General features: G+C 38.6%; 1 protein-coding gene across 2 annotated transcripts in view; it reads left to right on the top strand.

Moving 5' to 3' along the window:
- The window catches only part of IWS1 (interacts with SUPT6H, CTD assembly factor 1), a 49,397-nt gene that overhangs the window by 1,587 nt on the left and 23,857 nt on the right, over positions 1-23,953 (top strand). For both annotated transcript variants that reach the window (XM_082659060.1, XM_082659061.1), the window contains exons 2-5: positions 751-866; positions 19,402-20,473; positions 22,234-22,423; positions 22,968-23,025. In XM_082659060.1, the coding sequence (XP_082515186.1) occupies positions 751-866; positions 19,402-20,473; positions 22,234-22,423; positions 22,968-23,025 (1,436 nt within the window). The remainder of the gene's footprint in view (positions 1-750; positions 867-19,401; positions 20,474-22,233; positions 22,424-22,967; positions 23,026-23,953) is intronic.

Raw genomic sequence — 23,953 nt, 5'->3', positions numbered from 1 at the left:
ACATTTTTTGATTTTCCTATAGTTGAGTGCTTCATTTTTAAAAATTTATTTATTTTTAGTAAACTCCTAACCAAGGCTTCCCATATTCTCCAACAACTCTAAATTCCTCTCAGTACAATTTTACTTTGTATTTTTAAAGTATTGGTTAAAGATAGATAACAATTCGTTTTATAACAGTATAGTAGTATATGCTTTACTTTAAGGAGTTTACACTATTTCTGGACTGGAGTTCCTTGTGCTCTTCATTCGTAAACAAATACTGTACCAGACAGTGTTCTGGGCTCCAGGGATTCAGCAGTGAACCAAAAATCCCTGTTCTTTTGGCACTTTCATTCAAGCGAGGAGAGAAGCACATTAAACAGAACTAACTTGGAAAGTCATGTAGTACATCCGAAGGTGGTAAGTAAGTGCTATGGAGAAAATAGACTCAGTTATTTTAACATAAAGTTGAAATAAAGTGCACACTATTAGTTTGTTGACTTGGTCCTTAGTGATATTTATTAAGCTTCATATTCCTTTAATGATATATTCTCGCTGCCACATGTGTCAACAATACAAGTTATGATTATTGGTATTTATGTAAGTATTGTACTGTTGTCTTATTCCCAAATTAGCATCATTAGTTATGCTTCATCGGTGCTCTTACACTTGTTCTTGCTCTTACATTTTTCTTGATTCATTGTGTTCATTTCAGTTGTAGATGTCGTCCATCTTACACCTTAAGTGGGTTTTTGTTTTATTTTTAAGCAGATGATGGTGGCGCTACCCCAGTACAGGATGAACGGGATTCAGGGTCAGACGTTGAGGATGATGTAAATGAGCAGCACTCTGGATCAGACACTGGAAGTGTAGAACGTCATTCAGAGGTATTGGCTAAACAACATCTTTGGGGAGGCTTTTCCCTTGCATATTCTATGAGACCTGTTTTATTTAGGAGTTGTAGAGACCCTGTCTTAGGGTCTAGGCTTCAAACCCTTCAAAAATGATAGAGAACTGCTTTAAAAGTAAATAAATAGGGATAGTCTGGTTACTTATGAAATCACAGGGAAATAAGTATTGATTGAGTCCCCTTTTGGATATTAGGCAGTTTCAACTGTGCTTATTGATTCAGAAAATAGGCCAGGCTTTTGATATTTGACTAGGCTTCCCCATTCCCAGAATGATGTCTTAGTGGGGCAGTGTGGATTTGCAATCTGAAGAAACATCAATTGAAATAGAAAGTTATGGTGGTTATCACCTATTAAATTTATATGATTTTAATTTGCTTCCCTGGTTATACAGTCTGTACTGCACAATGTTAACAAAATAAAATTGGGACTTTTTCCAATAATTCAGGTGTAAGTTTTTGGTAAACACAAACTGAAACGTAGGAATGATAAAGATGGCCAATATACCATATATTTTGCTTGACTACACATGCACAGAAAATTGTCCAATTTTAAGTAGTAGATGCAGTTGTTAGAGATTGTATTATTGACTCTGTCCTTTGACATATCACTAGTATATTCATATATCCAACAAATATTTTTTGAGCACCTGCTATGTGTCAGGCTCTTTTGAGTGACTAAATGAGGTTCCACTGCCACAAAAATCCTCTCCTTGGATTTATTTTCCAGCAGGGGGAGAAAGACATTAAACAATATACACTTTTTTAAAAAAATTTTTTTTATTTTTGGCTGCATTGGGTCTTCGTTGCCGCACACGGGCTTTCTCTAGTTGCGGCGAACGGGGGCTACTCTTTGTTGTGGTGAGCGGGCTTCTCATTGTGGTGGCTTCTTTTGTTGCGGAGGACGGGCTCTAGGCGTGTGGGCTTCAGTAGTTGTGGCACGCGGGCTCAGTAGTTGTGGCTTGTGGGCTCTAGAGCGCAGGCTCAGTAGTTGTGGCGCATGGGCTTAGTTGCTCTGCAACATGTGGGATCTTCCCGGACCAGGGCCAAATCCGTGTCCCCTGTCTGTATTGGCAGGCAGATTCTTAATCACTGCGCCACCAGGGAAGCCCTCCACACTTCTTTTTAAAAATTGTAGTTTGTTAGGAGGTGATAAATGCTGTGGAGAAAGAAGAAAGTTTGAACAGAGTGAAGGGTGCCAAGGTGGAGGGCAGGCTTTAGTGTTAAATAGGGAGGTACACGTAGGCCTTATTGAGAAAGTGACATTTGAATCAAGATGTGGAAGGAGGTGAAGGAATAGCACGTGTCTATGTAGGGGATGAACATTCCTAACAAAGATCTAAGGTGGTAGCCATTGTGGCTAGAATAAATAGGGGGCAGGTGAGATCAGAAGTGAGAGGAAGGCTTATCTTTTAGTTATTTTGACGTCGTTCAGTTTTTGGTACACTCTTAAGCATTTAGACTAAATTCTAATTAAAATGTAATTGATAGGTAGAAATTATTTGATAACATAAACATTGTTACAGTTTATTTAGTGTATAATATCTTAACTTTCCATTTTGGAAAACAGCATCAGGAGATTGACTGATGGCTTCATGCTTCAGTTATAAATGTATAAATGTAGTGTTGACTTTCTTTTTTTCAACTACTTTTTTAATGAGATGGATTCTAAATAAAAAATGTACATGTTGAAAATTTGGAAATCATATAAAAGTTTAAAGAAGAAAATTGAAGTCAGCATACTCCTGTCACAGATGACTTAACTTTTTTACATTATTTCTCCTGCATTTTTGTTCTCATTATATAGAACGTATGTATACATTTTAAGTTACTTGTGTTTTTACTATATATGTTACATATCAATATAACATTTTTATCTCTTCACTTAACATTATACTGTATTTCCCCATGTCGTTAAAGATTCCCACTAAGTGTAATTTTTAATGGTTGCATAATATTTCATAATATGGATGGACTTACTTATTCAACAGTTTCCTGGTTATTAACATTTAGACTGTTTAGCTGTTATAAATGAAGTCTGCCATGAACATATTTTTGTGCTTTTCGTAGATTTTCCCCTCCAGGAGGGTTATCCTAATTTGCTAAACTTCTAGTAGTTTGAGTGCCAATTGTACCCTTGAAAGAGTACAGTTACATTAAATGGAGCAGTGCAGGTTATAGCCCCCAAGCTTAAAAGATGTGTATTAGTTTCCTATTGCTGCCATAGCAACCTGATATAAATTTAGTGGCTTAAAAAAAGAGATTTGTTTCTTACAATTCTGGAAGTCAGAAGTCCAAAGTGGGTCACACTGGGTTAAAATCAAGGTGGCACCAGGGTTGTGTTCCTTCTCTAAGGGAGAATCTACTCCCTTGCCTTCTCTAGCTGTACAGGCCACTTGTACTCATTGGCATATGGCTTCTTCCTCCATCTTCAAAGCTAGAACTGTAGCATCTTTAAATTTCTCAGATCTTAGCTTGTGTTCTCACATGTCTGTCTCTTACTCTGACCCTCCTGCCTCCCTCCCATAAGGACCCTTTGTAATTATACTGGGCCTACTCAGATAATCCAGGGTAATCTTCCTATCCTTAATTACATCTGCACATCCCTTTTGCATATTTACATGTTCTGGGGATTAGGATGTGGACATCTTTTGTGGGGGCATTGTTTTGCCTGCTGCAAGATGGTACTCACAAAGTGATTTTTCCAAATAATGTTTTTCCCATTTGCATTTTGGAGTTCAGGCTAGTTGTGGTTTGTTTTTTTGGTTTGTTTTTTAATTCATTTTATCTATAATACTCATTCTGCATGTGTTTCTTTAGATCTCTAAGGAAACTGTTAAAAAAGATCAAGATAATATTTTAAAACAATGCAAAAAATATGATGAAAAACAATCAAAATCTTAAAGTCAGGATCAGTAACAGTGCTTTACTGGTCCATATTGGAGCCTGAAGCAAAAGGAAAACTTAGTCGTATGTATGCTAGTATTTAAATTTTGATATTTTTTTCATCATGGATTTTTGTGTCAAATTTGACCTTTAAAAATATCACCTTTTTAAAAAAATATATCTTTATTGAGATAAATTTACATACCATACAATTCACCCATTTTAAAGTATGCAATTCAGTGGTCTTTAGTGTATTCACAGTAGTACAGCCATCACCGTAGTCAATTTTAGAATATTTTCATCACATTGAAAAGAAACCCTTTAGCTGTTACCTCCTTATCACCCCCACCCCCCAACCCCTCCTTGTTCTGGACATTTCATATGAATGGAATTATATAACATGTGGTCTTTTGTGACTGGCTTCTTTCACTTAATGCTTTCAATGTTTATCCAAGATGTAGCATGTATCAGTACTTCATTCCTTTTTGTGATCAGTAATATTCCATTCTTTGGATATACCATATTTTGTTTATCCATTTGTCAATTGATGGACATTTAAGTTGCTGCTACTGTTTTTCACATTTGCTGCATCAGTTTACATTCCCACCAACAGTGCACAAGTGTTCCCTTTCCTCCCCATCCTCCCCAACACTTGTTATTTCTTGTCTTTTTTTTTTCTTTGCGGTACGCGGGCCTCTCACAGTTGTGGCCTCTCCCATTGCGGAGCACAGGCTCTGGATGCGCAGGCTCAGCGGCCATGGCTCACGGGCCCAGCCACTCCACGGCATGTGGGATCTTCCCAGACCGGGGCACGAACCCGTGTCCCCTGCATCAGCAGGCGGACTTTCAACCACTGCGCCACCAGGGAAGCCCTCTTGTCTTTTTGATAAGAGCTGGTGTGAGGTAATATTGTAGCTTTGATGTGCATTTCCGTGATGATGATTGATCTTTTCATGTGTCTGTTGGCCATCTGTATGACTTCTTTGGCCAAATGTCTATTCAGATCCTCTGCCCATTTTGTTATTGGGTTATTTGTTTTTTTTAGTGTTGAGTTGTATGAATTCTTTGTGTATTTTGGATATTAACCCCTTATCAAATATATGTTTTGCAAATATTTTATTCTATTAAGTAGGCGGCCTTTTTGTTTTGTTGATAGTTTCCTTTGCTATGCAAACTTTTAGTTTGATATAGTTCCTTTGTTTACTTTAGCTTTTGTTTCCCTTTCCTGAGGAGACATATCCAAAAAACATGGCTAAGACCAGTGTCAAAGAGTGCACTGCGTATGTTTTCTTCTAGGAGTTTTATGGTTTTAGGTCTTACATTTAAGTTTTTAACCCATTTTGAGTATACTGTTGTATATGGTGTGAAAGTAATCCAGTTTGATTCTTTTTCATGTAGCTGTCCACTTTTCCCAAAACCATTTATTGAAGAGACTATTCTTTCTCATTGTATATTCTTGGCTCCTTTGTTGTAGATCATTTGACCATATATGCATGGGTTTGTTTCTGGGCTCTCTATTCTGTTCGGTCGATCTATGTGTCTGTTTTCTATGCCAGTGTTAACACTGTTTTGACTACTGTAGCTTCGTAATATAGTTTGAGATCTAGGCATATAATGCCTCTGGCTTTGTTCTTTCTCAAGATTGTTTTGGCTATTCAGTATCTTCTGTGGTTCCATAGAGATTTTAGGATAATTTTTTCTAGTTTTTTGAAAAATGTCATAATTTTGAAATGGATTGCATTAAATCTGTAGATTGCTTTGGTTATTATGGTCATTTTAACAATATCAATTTTTCTAATCCATAAGCACATAATAGCTTTCTTTTTATTTGTGACTTCAGTTTTTTTTATCAGTGTCTTACAGTTTTCAGTGTACTCTCCTTGTTAAATTTATTCCTAGATTCTTTTACTCTTTTTGAGGCAATTATAGATGGGATTGTTTTCTTAATTTCTTTTTATAGTTCATTGTTAGTGTAAAGAAGTGCAACAGATTTTTGTATATTGATTTGTATCCTACAATTTTACTGAATTCATTGATTAGTTCTATCAGTTTTCTGGTGGAGTCTCTAGGGTTTTCTCTATATATTATGTCATCTGCAAATAAAGACCATGTTACATCTTCCTTTCTGATTTGGATGCCTTTTCTTTTTCTTGCCTAATTGCTAAGCCTTCCAATACTGTGTTGTATAAAAGTGGTGAGAGTGGGCATTCTTGTCTTGTTCCTGATCTTAGAGGAAAAGCTTACACCTTTGCACCATTGAGTGTGATGTTGGCTGTGGGCTTGTCATATGGCCTTTATTATGTTGAGATACATTCTCTCTTTACCCAGTTTGTTAAGAGTTTTTGTCATGAATCAATGTTGAATTACTTTTTTTTTGCATCTGTTGAGATGATCATGTGCTTTTTAGCTTTCATTTTGTTAATATAGTATATCACATTGATTGATTTGTGGATGTTGAACCATCCTTGCATCCCTGGAATAAATCCCATTTGACCATGGTGTATGATTCTTTTAATGTATTGCTGAATTTTGTTTGTTAATAATTTGTAGAGGATTTTTGCATCTATGTTCATCAAGGATATTGGCCTGTAATTTTCCTTTCTTGTGTCCATGTCTGATTTTGGTATCAGGGTAATGCTGACTTCATAAAATGAGTTTGGAAGTGCTCCCTCCTCTTCAATTTTTTGGCACTCTTTGAGAAGGACTGGTATTAATTCTTCTTTAAATGTTTGGTGGAATTCACCAGTAAAGCCATCTGGTCCTGAACTTTTCTATGTTGGGTGGTTTTTGATTACTGATTCCATCTCTTCACAGTGATCAGTCTATTTAGATTTTCTGTTTCTTCATGATTCAATCTTAGTAGATTGTATGTTTCTAGGAACTTATCCATTTCTTATAGATTGTCCAATTTCTCAGCATACAGTTCTTAGTTTTTATTATCCTCTGTATTTGTGTGGTATCAATTGTAATGTCTCTTCTTTCCTTTATAGTTTTCTTTCCGTCCTCTTTTTTTCTTGGTAAGTCTAGCTAAATGTTTGTCTATTTGTTTATCTTTTGTAAAAAAAACAGGTCTTAATTTTATTGACCTTTCTATTGTCTTTTTAGTCTCTATTTCATTTATTTCTGCTCTGATTTTTGTTATTTTTTTTTTTTTCTAGTAATTTTGGGCTTAGTTTCTTTTTTCTAGTTCCTTGGGGTGTAAAGTTGATATTTGAGATATTCTTTTTTTTTTATGTAGTCATTTATTGCTGTAAGCTTCCCTCCTAGAACTGCTTTGCTGTATTCCATAAATTTTGGTATGTTATATCAATATTTCCATTTTCATTTGTCTCAAGATATGTTTTGAATTCTTCTTTGACTCATTGGTTGTTTAGCAACATGATGTTTGATCTCCACATGTTTGTGAAATTTTCAGTTTTCTTCTCGTACTTCTCATACTCATACTCATTTCTACTTTCATACCATTGTGGTCGGAAAAGAAGTTTGGTATGATTTCAGTCTTCTTAAATTTATTAGGACTTACTTTGTGGCCTAACATATGATCTGTACTCGAGATTGTTCATGTGCACTTGAGAAGAATGTGTACTCTGCTCCTGTTGGATGGAATGTTCTGTAAATGTCTGTTCAGTCCATTTGGCCTAACGTGTGGTTTAAGCCCAATATTTCCTTATTGATTTTCTGTCTGGATGATCTATCCATTATTGAAAGTGAGGCATTGAAGTTCCCTACTATTATTGTGTTGATAGCTTATTTCTTCCTTCAGGTCTGTTAATATTTAGGTGCTCTGATGTTGGGTGCATAAATATTTACAAATGGTAAATCCTCTTGTTGGATTAACTCTATTATCATTATACAATATAATGACTTTCTTTGTATCTTATTATAGTTTTTGGCTAAAAGTCTATTTTCTCTGATTATAAATATAGCTACCCCTGCTTTCATTTGGTTTCCATTTGCATGGAATATCTTTTTCCATTCTTTTTTTTTGTTTGTTTCAGTCTGCGTGTGTCCTAAAAGCTGAAGTGAGTCTCTTGTAGACAGCATATAGTTCAGTTTTTGTTTTTGTTTTTCCCATCCATTTAACCACTCTATCTTTTGGTTGAAGAATTGAGTCCATTTACATTTAAAGTAAATATTGATAGGTAGGGTCTTATTATTGCCATTTTGTTCTTTGTTTTCTGACTGTTTTGTCATTCCTTTTTTCCTTCTCCCCGCTCTCTTCCTTTGTGGTTTGATGATTTTCTGTTAGCGGTATGCTTAGATTACTTAAAAAAAATTCTTTTTGTATATCTAGTATACCTTTTTGCTTTGTGGGTTGCCATGAGGCTTACGTAAACTATCTTATAGCAGTCTGCTTTAAGCTGATAACTTCAAGTACATGCTGAAGTTACACATTTTTGCTCTCCCCCACATTTTATGTTTCTGATGTCACACTTTGTCTTTTTCTCTAGTGTACTCGTTAACAAATTATTGTAGTTATATTTTTAATACTCTGTGCAATTTTAATTTCTTTAATAATATTTTTACTATGGTTTTGAGGTTTTTTTTTAGTGGTAGCTCTAGGGTTTATCACATATATTAATCAGAATCAGCTTCAGATTTACGGTAGCTTAATTCCAATGGTATATAGTAAGGTTAGTACTATGTGGCTCTATTCTTTTTCTCTTTTTGTAATATTATTGTTATACATATTATATTTATTAATGCTAAAATCCAACAATGCATTGTTACAGAAGTTATTTCCTTAGTGTAATACGGGTTTGTTCCCACCCACCTTCTTTCTACTGTCATTGGTCTTATGTATTACAGGTCCAGCAAGACAGTATGTACATATTACTTTATGCGACTGTTATATAAATCAGTTAAATTAAGAAAGGAAAAAATATGCATTTATATTGTCTTTCATAATTACACAGTTACCTTTACTGGTGCTTATTGTTTTTGCATGTGGATTCACTGAGGTCACTTGCTTTCAGCCTGAAGAACTTCCTTTAGCAGTTCTTGTATGGTGGGTCTGCTTGACAAATTCTTCCCTTTTCTTGGTTATCTAGAAAAGTTTTCATTTCTTTTTTGTTAATTATTTTTGAAAGATAGCTTTGTTGGATATAGGATTCTTAGTTGATAGTTTTTATTTGAACACTTAGAATATGTTATCCCACTGCTTTCTGCCTCCATTGTTTCCGTTGAGGAGTCAGCTGTTAATCTTACTGGGTTACTCTTATAGGTGATAAGTCAAATTTCTATTTCTATATATATTCTCTATTTGATATGATATTGTCATCATGCCTTTATTTTTTTTAACATGTTTACAAATGGCCACTTTGAAGTCTTTTCCTGATAAATCTGATATCTGGTTGCTCACACAGGCAGTTTCTATTGCCTGCTTTTTTCCTGGTTATGGGTCATACTTTCCAGTTTCTTTGCATGCCTTTTAATTTATTGTTGGAAACTGGACATTTTAGAGTAATTGTTTAGTGACTAGCTGGATGATTTTAGTGAATGCTGTTTCCTCACCCGCAGTTTTAAATCTCTGGTGTTGCATCCTCAGAGATGTGCAGTTTGGGACATGCTCACAGTCACCTGGGATGACGGTGGTGTTAGTAGGGCTCTTTTTTGCTCTTTCTCTGACCACAATCAGCTGTTAAAACTCCACTGATGGGGCTTCCCTGGTGGCGCAGTGGTTGGGAGTCCGCCTGCCGATGCAGGGGACACGGGTTTGTGCCCCGGTCCGGGAAGATCCCACATGCCGCGGAGCGGCTAGGCCTGTGAGCCATGGCCGCTGAGCCTGTGCGTCCAGAGCCTGTGCTCCACAACGGGAGAGGCCACAATAGTGAGAGGCCCGCATACTGCAAAAAACAAACAAACAAACAAAAAACTCCACTGATGACTCTGTTATTTCCAGCCATGCCCTGTGGCATAAATTGCTCAACAAGTTAGTCTAATCAAATTCGGGCTCCTTTGAAGGAATAATTTCTGAGGTCTGTGTTTGCTTTGTTCTGACCTCAGGATGGCTCTTCCCAGCTGTATTATTACCTGGTTATCTCCTGCAAACTAGCTGGCCTACAGTTTATTCTGTATTTTGAATCTCCTTCTAAGTGCCTTCCACCGGTCTCCAGTGTTAGTGAAAGTGCCTTAGCCTGAACGTCCCCAAGCTTGGTTACAAATGAAGTTGGTTTCTTTGGGGAAAAATTAGAAGCTATCTACTTTACTGCCTGCTTTTTCCCCAAGCAAAATCTCTGAGCCGGGGCTCTGGAGTTTGGGGTAGGGGGTGGGGAGAGGGTGACGGCAGGTTTCTTTCTGAGTGACATTCCAGTTCTAGAAGCCGAGCTCTCAGTGTGCAGTGGGGATTTGATAGCAGCCTGAGGTGCTCCTGGCTTGCCTCTCTTGGCATGGAACCACTGTCACACAAATTGGGGCAAGGGTGATCAGGGCCCCAGTATTGTCAGTGTGCTGTGCCCAAAGCAGAGCCTTCTTACTGTGATTGAGTGCTGGGCAGAAGATGGGAGCCCCCACTTGCAATTACATTTGCCTGGAACTTACCTTCAGCAGCAGGTAGCTGGAGGCAGAATGAGAAATGCTGACATCGGGCTCTTCCTGGGAAGACACCCTGCCCCTGGAAGCTGGAGGGAAAGAGTACCCTTTGTTTTTGGCTGCAATAGCCTGGAGTAGAGCCTTTCTGACTGAGCTGTGAAGTTGAAAGTGAGGAGTGGTCTTGGTTCAGATACCAGATACTTCTGCTTCTCTTACCAAATTTTTGTAGATCTTCTTGGATAGATGTTTCTTTATTCTCTCTTTGTCTTTAGGACCATTTCCAGGGGCTTTGAATAGTTGTTTTTAAATACTTTTAACCAGTTTCACTGGAGAGTGGGTCAGCAGAGCTTTTCATTTTCATATCAGAAGTCCTCATCTGGCTTCATTTTTCTCTCTTCTAATCATTGGTCAAACCTCTCCATATTCCCCAATTCACATTCCAGAAGAACCCAGGATGCTTTACTTGTCTATTACCACAGTCTCTGTTCAGGCCATTTGGCTCTTTCATCTCACTGGGTCTCCTGCCTGTGTGTGTGTGGGTCCTGTCTGTGGCCTCCTCTGCATGGAGAGCAGCCCAGTGCTGCTTTCCTAAACAGATGATTCTGAGTAAGCCAGCTGTTGGCATTTGGAGGCAGGCCTGTATATTGCAGGACATTTAGTATCTTGGTTCCCAAACATTAAATAAAATGGTAGTAACATATCCTTTCCAGTCATTGCCAACCAAAAATGGTCCCTCGCATTCACAAATACCCGCTTAGGGGAGAACCCAGAGCTACCCTTAGGCTGAGAACACTGAAATGGACAAATGACGTGTAGAAAGCATAAGAAAGGAAACAAGAAGTATCCAACAATGTAAAAAACTAGTGATTAAAATATAAATAGAACATTTGTAAGAATGGCAATGCGTCCATTAAAATTGTTTTCAAAGAATACTTTGTGACATGGGAGAATTCAGTGTGTTACAGTCATTAAATTAATTGTGATTCTAGATCCTTGTTTACTTTTTTAAAGTAAATTAACACAAAGAAAAGATTGCGAAGAAATTCTTTGTAAAAATTAGAAATGATGGTGATCTTTGGGTTATTAAAGGTGATTTTAATTTTCTTTATACTTTCCTGTGCTGGCACATTTAAAGTCAAAGGGAGAATAGTTAGAATAACTGTCCCATCATTTTATATGGTTACCTATTTTTACTAGCATGCGTCAAATAATTTAAAATATATTTTAAAATTACAGAAAGGGCACATACAAAGGGCCATGGGAGGATGGGAGGGTGGGCTGAGTGGACTCTGAGGAACGAGTCTGACATTATTGCCAGATGGAGAAGCCGGTTAGGGGTGCTGGTGATGATTCTAGCTGGAGAGAGCCGCAGGTTCAAAGGCCTAGAATTGAGAAGGACTTGTTATATTTCAAGAATGAGTATTGTGACCTGGAAAGTGGGATAGCTTAATGGAAGATGATACTGAAGAATTGTTTGGGTTAGGTGGTATAACAGCAAATCTCTCTTAGGTGATGATGATAAAATTTTGTATTTGCATAGCTCTTCAGAGTGAAAGGCAGTGTGATGGCCAAAATGTAGTTTCATATATTGGCTTTGCCACTTAATAACCATAATGACTGTCAGCTCCTAGAAAAATTATTTCATCTCTGAGCCTTAGCTCCACCATCTTGACAGTGGGTTAAAATAATTATTATGAGGGCTAAGTAAAACTTATATAGCAGCTCTGAAAACTGTAATAGCAGTTATGTTATGTAGGGGAGGCAAAATTTTACCCCTACCCATCTTAGGTTTTCAGCTGGAATTCTTTAACAAAAAGACATTAACAAGTGAAAAAAAACCGAGTTTATTAACATGTGCAGCATACATCACACAGGAGAAAACTCAACAGAGAGTAACTCAAAGCAGTAGCTTAGAATTCTAGTTTATATAACATCTTCAACAAAGAGTAATAATTTTGTGGAGAAGTGACAGGACAAAGGAAAGCAGTTCTAGGCTTCCAAGGGTGACAGACTGCGACGGTAAATATATGGGAAGAAACTAATGTAGTAAAGTTTGTTTGCTGATTGCTCTGCTGGTGTCTTTGAGCTAATGACAGTCTGTCTCCAGTAATGGGAATATCCTGCCTTTTGAAGGAAAAGGAGGGAAGGTAGAGAGAGCTACTCTTGTGTTTACTGCTTGTTAATTGCCTTCAGATCAAAATTTTTATGTCAGAGGCATATTTTGAGGGGACATAATCTGATTTCCTTTAATTATTTTACAATTAGCCTCTATAGTAATTAGGCAGATTATTTCTTAGGGGGCTAGTTAAGAGTTAATCTTTATGAGGTTGAGGCCCACTGTTTTAAAGCAAAAGAGACTTACCTTATGAAATGAAATTTAAAAATAATATTCTTAAGTTTAGGCCTGGTTTCTTAAAGAAATGTATATATAAGCAATTGCAGTAATAAGTTGATTACATATTTAAATTATTTGTTTCTAGGTTATTAACATCTTTTGGGCTAGGTTTCTAAAAGGGATATGAATATCAGGGGAGTTTTCAAGTATATTTATTCTGTGTAGAGCACTTTGAGAACTCAGAATCTTCACACAATGTTGACGGTAGGGCAGATAGGGAAAAGGGGAATGATTTTTTTTTAAATGTTTTGAATAGTCATCACTGGAAACACATTTTTTAATAAAGCAATTTGAGCATGAATGTGACCTAGTTATAACTAGTTGCCAGTTCTAATTTTTTTGTTGTTTTACTTGAATATTCTCTTGGGGACTTCACTGGTAGTCCAATGGTTAAGACGCCACACTTCCAGGGCAGAGGGCATGGGTTCGATCCCTGTTCTGAGAACTAAGGTCCCACATGCTGCAAGGTGCGGCCAAAAAAAAAAAAAAAAAAATTGAACAGTGTGAAATTAGTTGTGGATTGTGGTCTGCTGGTTTTTATTCCACAGAAATACATTGAAGGTAATAAGCATTTGAAAATACAGCTTGTTGGGCTTCCCTGGTGGCGCAGTGGTTGAGAATCTGCCTGCTTAATGCAGGGGACACGGGTTCGAGCCCTGTTCTGGGAAGATCCCACATGCCGCGGAGCGACTGGGCCCGTGAGCCACAACTACTGAGCCTGCATGTCTGGAGCCTGTGCTCCACAACAAGAGAGGCCGTGACAGTGAGAGGCCGGCACAGCGCGATGAAGAGTGGCCCCCGCTCGCCGCAACTAGAGAAAGCCCTCGCACAGAAACGAAGACCCAATACAGCCAAAAATAAATATAAATAAATAAATTTTTTAAAAAAAGAAAACTTTAAAGTATAAAATAAAAATACAGCTTGTAGATTTCATCTGCATAGAAAAGTAGTGTTCCCTTCCTGAGGTTCTCACAGGAAAAAAGTAGTATGTGGGACAATCGAGGAGGAGGTTGTTTGGAAATGCCGCATGGCTTCTCCTTGTTTTCTGACTGTAGGCAAAGCCTAGTGGGCACAGCCATCCATCTGTCATTGAAGTTGGTGGCAGCCCTGTTAGCTCCAACCTTACTTTGAATTGAGTAAAGATGGCAGTCTGCGGTCATTTGGATCTTTCCACAGAGACGTGCTAGTATAAGGAAAGTATTCCTATGGGGAGTAGATCAGAGCCCGTAGAAGATTCTTGTTGGCTTTGGCCGTCCTTGTTTACCCTGTTTCTTACCAGTTCTTTTGATTCCATCTACACTTCTTTTTTTTGTGTTTGGTTTCAGCCTTTGTCTTTGAGTTTACCAAATTGAGGAGAAGAACATTGTTTTGCTTTGGTTCTTTTTTGTTAAGCATTGTCTTGTGGGTTTGTTTTATTTCAGTGAATTTAATTTGAGTATCTTCTGTATACTGAAGGTAAAAGATTTTTTGATCTTAAGATCATTTTGATCTTAAGGTCATTTATTCAATCATATTATGAAGATAAATGTGTAAAAAATCACCTTTCAGTGAGGTAGAGATACAGGATGCTATGGGGACATGTAAGAAGGAATGACTGACCAGCTCAGCCTTCATAGATGATGTATTTGAGCTGAGTCTTGAAGGGTGAATGTTTCGTAATTAATAAGATATTTTTGTTATAAATGATTAACAACATGTATTGAATGCTCACAGGCACATGCTAACTACATTACATGCATTTGGTCCTCTGAACGGCCCTCTAAGTTATAGAAACTATTTCTGACTCTGTCATATTGAAGAATTGAGGTTTTGAGAAGTTAAGAAAATTTCCCTAGATTACACAGTAGAAGGTGGCTGCGAGCTAGGGTTTGAACCCCAGGTCTTACCGACACTAAAGTCCACGTTGTGAACTGTCACATTATATGGGGCAGAGTCCATTCTACCTAGAGAGGAGGATGGAAGAGGCTTCAGGAAGGGGGTATTTTTGCCTAGTGTTGAGGTATGAAAAGGACAAGGTGAGGTAAAAGCATGGAGGTAACAGTGAAGTTAGTGGTTCCATGTGTCTGCAGTAAAATTATAATGTGTGGTTAGAATCACTTGGATTAGATGTCAAAATGCAGATTCTTTGACCTCTTCCCCAAACTGACTGTATTAATATCTGGAGGTGAGAAGCACAAAAATCTGTATGTTTTCCTCCAAAGCTCCCCAAGTTATTCTTATGCAAAAGTTTGGGAACTGCTGCTGCAGCACATAGGGTTGATGGTGGTGAGAGGGCAGAAATGAGTCTGGAGAGGTAGGCAGGAGTTTGCTTCATCATTATAAACTTTTCTCAGAAATTATTTATTTATTTATGGCTGCGTTGGGTTTTCGTTGCTGAGCACGGGCTTTCTCTAGTTGCGGCGAGCAGGGGTTACTCTTCGTTGTGGTGCGCGGGCTCTAGAGCGCAAGCTTAGTGGTTGTGACGCATGGGCTTAGTTGCTCCGCGGCCCGTGGGATCTTCGCGGACCAGGGATGGAACTCGTGGCCCCTGCATTGGCAGGTGGATTCTTAACCACTGCACCCCCGGGGAAGTCCCCATTATAAACTCTTAGGCTTTGTGTAGACATTTTCTTTTTCTAGTACTCATCAGGAGTGCTTCTGTTTTTGACTGATTCTAAGATCAACCAGCTCTAAGATCAACAAAGGACACTGGTATACATCTTCATTTTGTTATGTGTGTGTGTGCTTGCTGTAAAGCTGGAGTTTCTCAGAGTCAAAGCCTTGTAGCATTCCAGGACCTACCCTGGATTAACAGCATTGTGTAGTAAAAACTGGATTTCCCAGATTCTTCCTTATGCTTTTAAGATGATATGTATTGACAAACTCCAAGACGAGGATTTCAAATATATCTTCTGGAACTAAAGTCCAGTAAAACATGTTTTTGAAAATGCTCCTATACATATTTCTTCATGGAATTTACTGTGTGACTTGTTGTTGAATGTTTTACCAATTTATGATGGAAGGTTGGAATGCAAGTTCAACAGTTTTGAGTTTCTTTTACTGGAAACAGGTGTCCTGAGTTGTTTGGTTCTTTACAAGGACTCCTATTTGACACTCTTATACTACTTTGTAATTTACAAATTGATGTTTGCCTTTACAGCAGTTTTATTATTTATTTTGTAATTTAGAAATGTTAATTATCTCTGTGCATGTATATTATGGCACTGGTCATAAAGAGTGTGTTACTGTTTGATTGCTGAGATAAACGATCAGATCATTCATTATGGGTAACCAGAAGTTATTTATAACTACAATGTAAATGATCATAAGAGGGAAGTGTGAGGCATTATAGACATTTCTAAAGCCTCTGAGGGCACTTAGAGTGCTCAATTTCTCTGACAGGTAAAATTAGGGATTTTTAAAAATATCATTAAGAAATAGCATTTAAATGGCAGCTTCTACTATTGATTTGTTGTACTCATATTTGACTTTTTAAAAACTGTATTTTGGATATTTTTTAAGTTTGCAATTTAATTGCTGAAACCAGTCTAAAATTTTTGAGTAGTGTTTTGATAACTTGTAAGCTTAACTCTTTTCCCAAATCCTATGATGTCTTCACCTAACTGCCTTCTTTAACTTGAGTCTGTCGACCAGTACTTTCTTACTGCAGTGATTTCCCACGTTTTCCCCACTGTGCCACACATAATGGATAGATACTCAGGATTTTATGAGACTCCTCAAAAATTGATGGGAATTCATAAGTTTCACAATCGTGAATTACATGTAATGTCCTTGTAATGGTTGCTTGTTTGGAATGCATACACCATGTGTTGGGAAGTCCAGGGTAGAGTGTAACAGATAAGTTTTGGGAAGACTACTCAGTTCATGGTATCTCTCGTTTCTTTGGGAGTGGCTCCCAGTGCTGTGCCCCTGCTCTGGCATTGAGTCACAGAGTAACGACATCCTCTGTTGCCGTGGCCCGTTAGATTATGTCTCCTGGGAATTTAAAATTTAGATCCTGGACACTGAAATTTAGCAACGTGAGAGCTGAGTCATGTTATTGATAGTGCTCTAGTGAAAGGTCCTTGAGTTTCCTTTCCTAAGCTTCTGAGCTGCCTTGGTTCCTACCCTTCTTGAGCCTTTAGCCATTTATTCCACTTTGATTCTGGAAAGATTGTTCTTTTTTTCTGGAGCTAGCCTGAGATGATTTCTGTTGTTTGCAGCTGAGTCACACACGAACATGTTGTTAGAGTTATGTCATGTGTATGCCATGGAAAGCATTCCAAAAGCCAGTTAACAATTTCCCCTTTTGCCTCCTGCTTTAGTTGCCTCTGCTGGTACCTATATGTTTCGTCTTCTGCCCTCAGTAATGCAGTTAACTTCTTAATTCAGTCATCACAAACTAATTCCCAATACCTGTTGTCTACACACTTTTTATAGCTTAGTCTCATATAGATCACTTCCGGTAGGCTTTCAGAATGTCACACATACCTTCATAACAGTGCATGTTATACTGTATTGTTATGGTGTATTTGGCTGGCTCATTAGACAACATTTCCTTAAGGTCAGGCACTGAGACATGTTCAGCCTTGATTCCTAGCACCTTGCACGTAGTAGACATTAAACAAATACTTGTTGAGTTAATTATTCCTCACTTTAAATTATTCTCATTTAACTCCTTTTATTAAATGAGAAAATTAAGTAATTACTTTCTTACACAGTAAGTAAGTAAGTAAGTAGGTAAGTAAGTAATTACTTAGTAAGAATTTACTGTGATTTTGTATATACCAGACACCATTCTGTGCTCTGAAGCACAGAGTGTGCCTTCTCAGTGAAGAAAACAGACCAAAAAATGCCTGCCTTCTTAGGGCTTACATTCTGGATAGTTAATTTTTTCATCTATATTCTTTTAAAATATAAAAGAATTAAATTCTGAAGTATGGCCAAGAGTAAGCTTCTAAAAATATATAGAGTACTATATCTTGTACTGTATCAAAAGGTTCTATGTTATTTCTCCTGTCCTAATTTAATAGATAAATGCCAGTTTCATTGGGGTAGTAGGATGTATGACTGACAGGGAATCCAGTGCTATGCTGTGAGTGTCCCGTGATAATAAAAGAAAAATATCTTTGGGAAATTTGAAAAGCTTATTATTTTAGAAAGTTTCCTGAATGTGTTATACTTGAATGAATATGTATAGCAGTTACTGTATCTTTGGAACTCTGTGCTATCAAGATGGCAATGAAATATAGAGGGGAAAACCCCTCAAACATATTTTATAAGCTTATTTTATAATTTTTTGTACTCTTTCTGAAGTTGTAGACACAACATACTTAATCTTCTTTAAATGAGCCCGAAGCAAGTTAAAGTGTGGGTTTTGTGAAAACATTTTAATGCCTTTTATCTTGTCACTGTATATTCTCTTACTGCTTAATTATTTCATTGCGTGATATGGTGGACATATACTTTATTAAAGGCTCTTTGTTCCTTGAAAATTGATCTGTGGTAAGTTCAGGAAATGTCCGTCATATATTCTAAAGAAAAATATTTGGCTCAGGGCTTCCCTGGTGGCGCAGTGGTTGAGAGTACGCCTGCTGATGCAGGGGACACGGGTTCGTGGCCCTGTCCGGGAAGATCCCACGTGCCGCGGAGTGGCTGGGCCCGTGAGCCATGGCCGCTGAGCCTGCGCGTCTGGAGCCTGTGCTCCGCAAGGGGAGAGGCCACAACAGTGAGAGGCCCGCGTACTGCAAAAAAAAAAAAAAAAAAAATTGGCTCAGTAAACCTTTAAGGGGGAAAACCCAAACACAGAAGTACTTTACTTTTTAAGCCAGAATATTAATTACCATGTTACTGAAAGTAAAGATACTATTATAGAAGGGAAAAAATTCCCCACATGCTAGTTATTAGTATTTTGGTATGTTTAGTTTTATATATTTTTCTCTGCATTTAAAAAACATAGCTATAATATCAAATTTGTACCCTAGAGTTTTCAGATTACTTCATATAACATTATTTGTTAGTATAGCTAGATTAGTCAGTGTTTTCCCTAAAACTTAAACTTTTGTGCCAGGGTTACTGGATATATGTCCAAGACTGCTGTAAGCCTCAGTTTTCTTATCATGAAAAATACTCTCGTGAGGAGTAAACTAGCAGGAGGAGAGACCCTAACATGGTATTTGGCTCTGTTAATTGCTCCTCTGCTCCTCTCCTTATTTGTTCAGATTCACTTGGGAGAATGTGCCCTAAGTATAATTTGGCCCTTTAAATAAAGTAAAGTTTTATAGTTCTCTTCCTTAAAAGAACGTTAACGTTATAAAACCCAAGAATGTTCTTTTTTTAAGAGAACTTGGGTACATGTTTGCTTGTATGTACTTAAAGAATATATTTAGGAGCTAGAATTATATGAGAAAGTTAAGGTTTATTTTTTGTTGTTGTTTAATCTAGCTTTTCAAAGTATAAGGTACCGTAGAGTAATCTGGGGATCTGTGCTTTACAGATTCATGAAGGCAGGTTATCGTTCCTCATTTTGGGATCTAAACCATGCTACCATTTCACAGATGAATGGCCTTTTTAAAAGTGGAATGTTTCTATATACGTATAGGATGAGAATTCTACATTTAAGCATGCGTATTCCTGCTTTTTTTTTTAAGCTGAAAATTTTTAACATTTTTACTACCAAAGCTTTTTTTGCACTTTCCTAATTTTTTCTCCCTTGATTTTTCAGAATGAACCTAGTGATCGAGAAGATGGTCTCAACAAAAGACATCATGTGACAGACTCTGAGAACGATGACCCTTCAAATCTTAATGCCAGTGACTCTGAAAGTGAGGAGCTTCAAAGGCAAAAGGACAGCGACTCTGAATTTGAAGGGCATGCAGAGCCTCCTGCGAGTGATTCTGAAAACGAGGATGCCAATCACCATGGGAGCGACTCTGAGAATGAGGAGCCCAGGAAGTTACCTGTGAGCGACTCTGAAAACGAGGAGCTGCTTAACGGGCACGCAAGCGACTCCGAAAATGAAGATGTTAGGAAGCCCCCTGCCAGCGATTCAGAGGTCGAAGAGCTCCCCAAAAGTCCTGCCAGTTACTCGGAAACAGAGGATGCTCTAAAACCCCAAGTCAGTGACTCTGAGAGCGAGGAGCCCCCAAGACACCCAGCCAGTGACTCGGAAAATGAGGAACTTCCCAAGCCTCGAGTTAGTGACTCTGAAAGTGAGGAGCTGCCCAAGCCTCGGATCAGTGACTCAGAAAGCGAGGACCCGCCAAGGCAGCAAGCCAGCGACTCGGAAAATGAAGAGCTTCCCAAACCCCGTATCAGTGATTCGGAAAGTGAGGACCCCCCAAGGCACCAAGCCAGTGACTCGGAAAATGAGGAGCTTCCCAAACCCCGAATTAGTGATTCGGAAAGCGAGGACCCGCCAAGGCACCACGCCAGTGATTCTGAAAATGAGGAGCTTCCCAAGCCCCAAGCCAGTGACTCTGAGAGCGAGGAGCCTCAGAAGGGGCCTGCCAGCGATTCAGAAGCCGAGGCTGCCCCCAGACACAGACAGAAGCCGGAGTCTGATGAGGACAGTGACGGGGAGAATAAGAGAGAGGACACAGAAATGCAGGCTGACCCCTTTCATTCAGATGCCCATGTAGACAGGAAGCGGTTCAACAGTTCTGACAGCGAGGAGGAAGAACCAAAAAGGCCCAAAATTGACAGCGATGAGGATGAAGAAAAAGAGGGGGTGGAGGAGAAAGTAGCGAAGCGGAAAGCTGCTGTGCTTTCTGATAGTGACGATGAAGAGAAAGCATGTAAGGGACTATTTTGGGCTGTTTTTAGCTTTACTTTTATTTATTTATTTATTTATTTGGCTGCATCGGGTCTTAGTTGAGGCACACGGGCTCTCTAGTTGTGGGACGCAGGCTCTGTAGCACACGGGCTCAGTAGTTGCGGCACGTGGGCTTGGTTTCCCCATGGCATGTGGGATCTTAGTTCCCTAATCAGGGATTGACCCTGTGTCCCCTGCATTGGAAGGCAAATTCTCCACCACTGGACCACCAGGGAAGTCCCTCCATAGCTTTACTTGTTGTCTAAGCTTATAACTATGAAGCATTGTTTCTTTTCCTGGAATGTTAGGTCTGTATTCTCTTATTCAACTTGATGTTCTAAAATATCACCAGGACACTGGTTTTCATTGGCAAGTGTTTCGGTTTTTTGTTTTGGTGTTTTTGGCTGCACCATGTGGCTTGTGGAATCTTAGTTCCCCCACCAGGGATTGAACTCATGAGGTTGGCAGTGAAAGCCTGGAGTTCTAACCACTGGACCACCAGGGATTTCCCTCATTGGCAAGTCTTAATATTAAATTTCCTTTGTTGTTCTAGCAGCATTTGTTAAGTTCTGACTGCCTCGAAATGATAAACTAGACTGCATTGCAATGGCAATATGAAAGATTTCTATGAAAATATAAATTTTTAAAAAGATTTTTTATTTATTTATTTTTGGCTGCATCAGGTCTTAGTTGCGGCGTGTGGGATCTTTCGTGCAGCTCGCAGGCTCTTCGTTGTCCGCGGGCTTCTCTCTAGTTGTGGCTTGCAGATTTTCTCTCCCTAGTTGTGACGCACAGACTCCAGGGTGTGTGGGCTCTGTAGTTGTGGTGCGCGGGCTCCAGAGTGCATGGGCTCTGTAGTTTGCAGCATGCGGGCTCTAGTTGAGGTTTGCGAGCTCAGTAGTTGTGGCATGAGGGCTTAGTCGCCCTGTGTGGGATCTTAGTTTCCTGACTAGGGATCAAACCCACTTCCCCTGCATTGTAAGGCGGATTCTTTACCACTGGACCACCAGGGAAGTCCTTTTTTTTTTACTGGGAAGGGTAATGTTTCAAAAGAATACTTTTACATGAAAACCCAACCTTATCCAGAGTTAACTGTGGTCTCTTTGACAGCTAATGCACTACATCCCATCTAGACAGTGACTGAGCTCCCATGGGTACCTGTCTTCAGTTGTTAAACATTGTTGAATGCCCAAATTCAAGGAAGTTTCCGAGGGACTCTATTTAGAGACTCCATGTCTCCACAAAATATTCCAATCTTTACTACTTGATTACTTTTTTATGAAACATCTTTTTGGGAAAAGGCATTTCTTTATAACCCGACAGTTGTTAAAGGAGAAGGGAAAAGAGCACCACATGTGCAGTTTACTAAGGTAGATGAGAAATTCCAGATTGAGCAGTGATGGATGACTGAGGAGCATGGGGATTCCACAAAAGAATATCCAAGCCTTTAGAGTTCTGCTAATATTAGGCAGCAGACAAGGGATTCTACTCTTATTTTCTCTGTTCCCCCAGAGGAAAGGTAGCTATTGATGCCAGTCTTCATCTTTTGGCCACTTTTTCCTATATAGCAGATAATTGTAAGATGACTCTGCATCTTTTAGCAATTTATTTATTTTTTATTCTAAACTGTGTATCATGAGGCCTTTGGTTTTGGCCACGTACTGACATTTTAGAGCACCTGTTGTACTTAGTAATACAGTGACTGTGATGGAGTAAGATTAATGATGATTTTTTTTTCAACAGCAGCAAAGAAGAGTCGTGTTGTCTCTGATGCAGATGACTCTGACAGTGATGTTATGTCAGACAAATCAGGCAAAAGAGAGAAGACGATAGCATCTGACAGTGAAGAAGAAGCAGGGAGAGAATTGTCTGATAAGAAAAATGAAGAGAAGGACCTGTTTGGGAGTGATAGTGAGTCAGGGAATGAAGAAGAGTAAGTGGCAGTGTAACCTGAACTTCCCAGGGTTCATACAAGGCGGTAGAGAGGGGTTTGTCTTTCAGGGTTTTTAAACTTGTATTAAAATTCCGTGTTGAGGTGTAATACAATATACCCTGCCTAATTTCATGACCTTGGGGCATTCAGGATTTTAGGTCCTGAACTATTGCTGCATGCTACAACATGGATGAACCTCAAAAATATTATTTTAAGTGAAAGAAGTAAAGAGGACATGTTATCTGATTCCACTTATGTGAGGTTCAAGAACAGGCAAAACTAATCTGTGGTGGTGGAAATCAGAGTGGTGGTTGCCTCTGGGATGTTGATAGGGGGGACTGACTAGAAAGGGCCACAAGGGAACTTTCTGGGGAGATGGAACTGTTCTGTTAGGGTAAGGGTTACGTGAATGTGTCAAAACCCATTGAGATGGACACTTGAGATCTGCATGTTTTACTGTTACTAAATTATACCCTATTAGAAAAATATTTTGATTCCTATGCAAATGAGAAGAAAGCAAATGAAAGTTTTTTATATTTTCTAGAAATCTTATTGCAGACATATTTGGAGAATCTGGTGATGAGGAGGAGGAAGAATTTACAGTAAGTATTAGACGGAAAGATTTCCTCTTTGATTATGCTATGCTTTTTTTGTTTTTATGGCAGTGGGTGTCTAGTAGGAGATTCCAATAAGTAGAAATAAATAGCTATGATGTATCCAGTAGAAAAATCTAGAACAAAGGTATTCAGAAAGTGAAATAAAGGGGTCTACAAAGACATAAAAGGAAAATAACGGGCAAAATTGAATTAAAGGGAGGAAGGAACACATTAAGAGACAATGAAACGCGCTTTATAATGCTAAAGAGAAAGAATCACAGCAGTTACGGAGCTTCTGATGATAGCAATGGCACGTGAGGTAATTTGGACCAGCCCTTCTGCTAAGGACAACTACAGAAGCTAGACAAAATGTTAAAAAAATCTGCTCATCATCATAAGAACTAGGTAACAAAGAATTACTAAGCCAAAAACCAGCAAAGGACAGAAACCTGAAGAGGTAAGCTCACCATTTAGAACTGCTTGTTCTGGGATGTTCGTCTACTCAAGCTGAGAGGCTAAATTTATTTTTGATTGCCTCAAGGCTTAAGAGCGAAAACTGGAAGGTCGGGGCCTGCTGAGGTTAGGGGACCCTGAAAACCCCATGCTCTGGATTGAGACTGCTAGGATTAAGGGTGAACTGGAAGTTAGAATAGCCTTTGCTCAGATTTTAGGCCATCTTTGAGTCATCTAGCAACATAGCGAACCTCAGTCTCAGAAGTTTTTTTGTTTTTTTTTTTTAACATCTTTATTGGAGTATAATTGCTTTACAATGGTGTGTTAGTTTCTGCTTTATAACAAAGTGAATCAGTTATACATATACATATGTTCCCATATCTCTTCCCTCTTCCGTCACCCTCCCTAAGTCTCAGAAGTTTGATTGCAGTGATTCTTAAACCATTGGCTGGCTCTCAGCCACCTGACATATGCAAAGAGA

Source organism: Grampus griseus (assembly GCF_964374135.1).
Source record: "Grampus griseus genome assembly, chromosome: 7".
NCBI lineage: Eukaryota > Metazoa > Chordata > Mammalia > Artiodactyla > Delphinidae > Grampus > Grampus griseus.
This window is presented reverse-complemented; position numbering and strand designations above follow the sequence as displayed.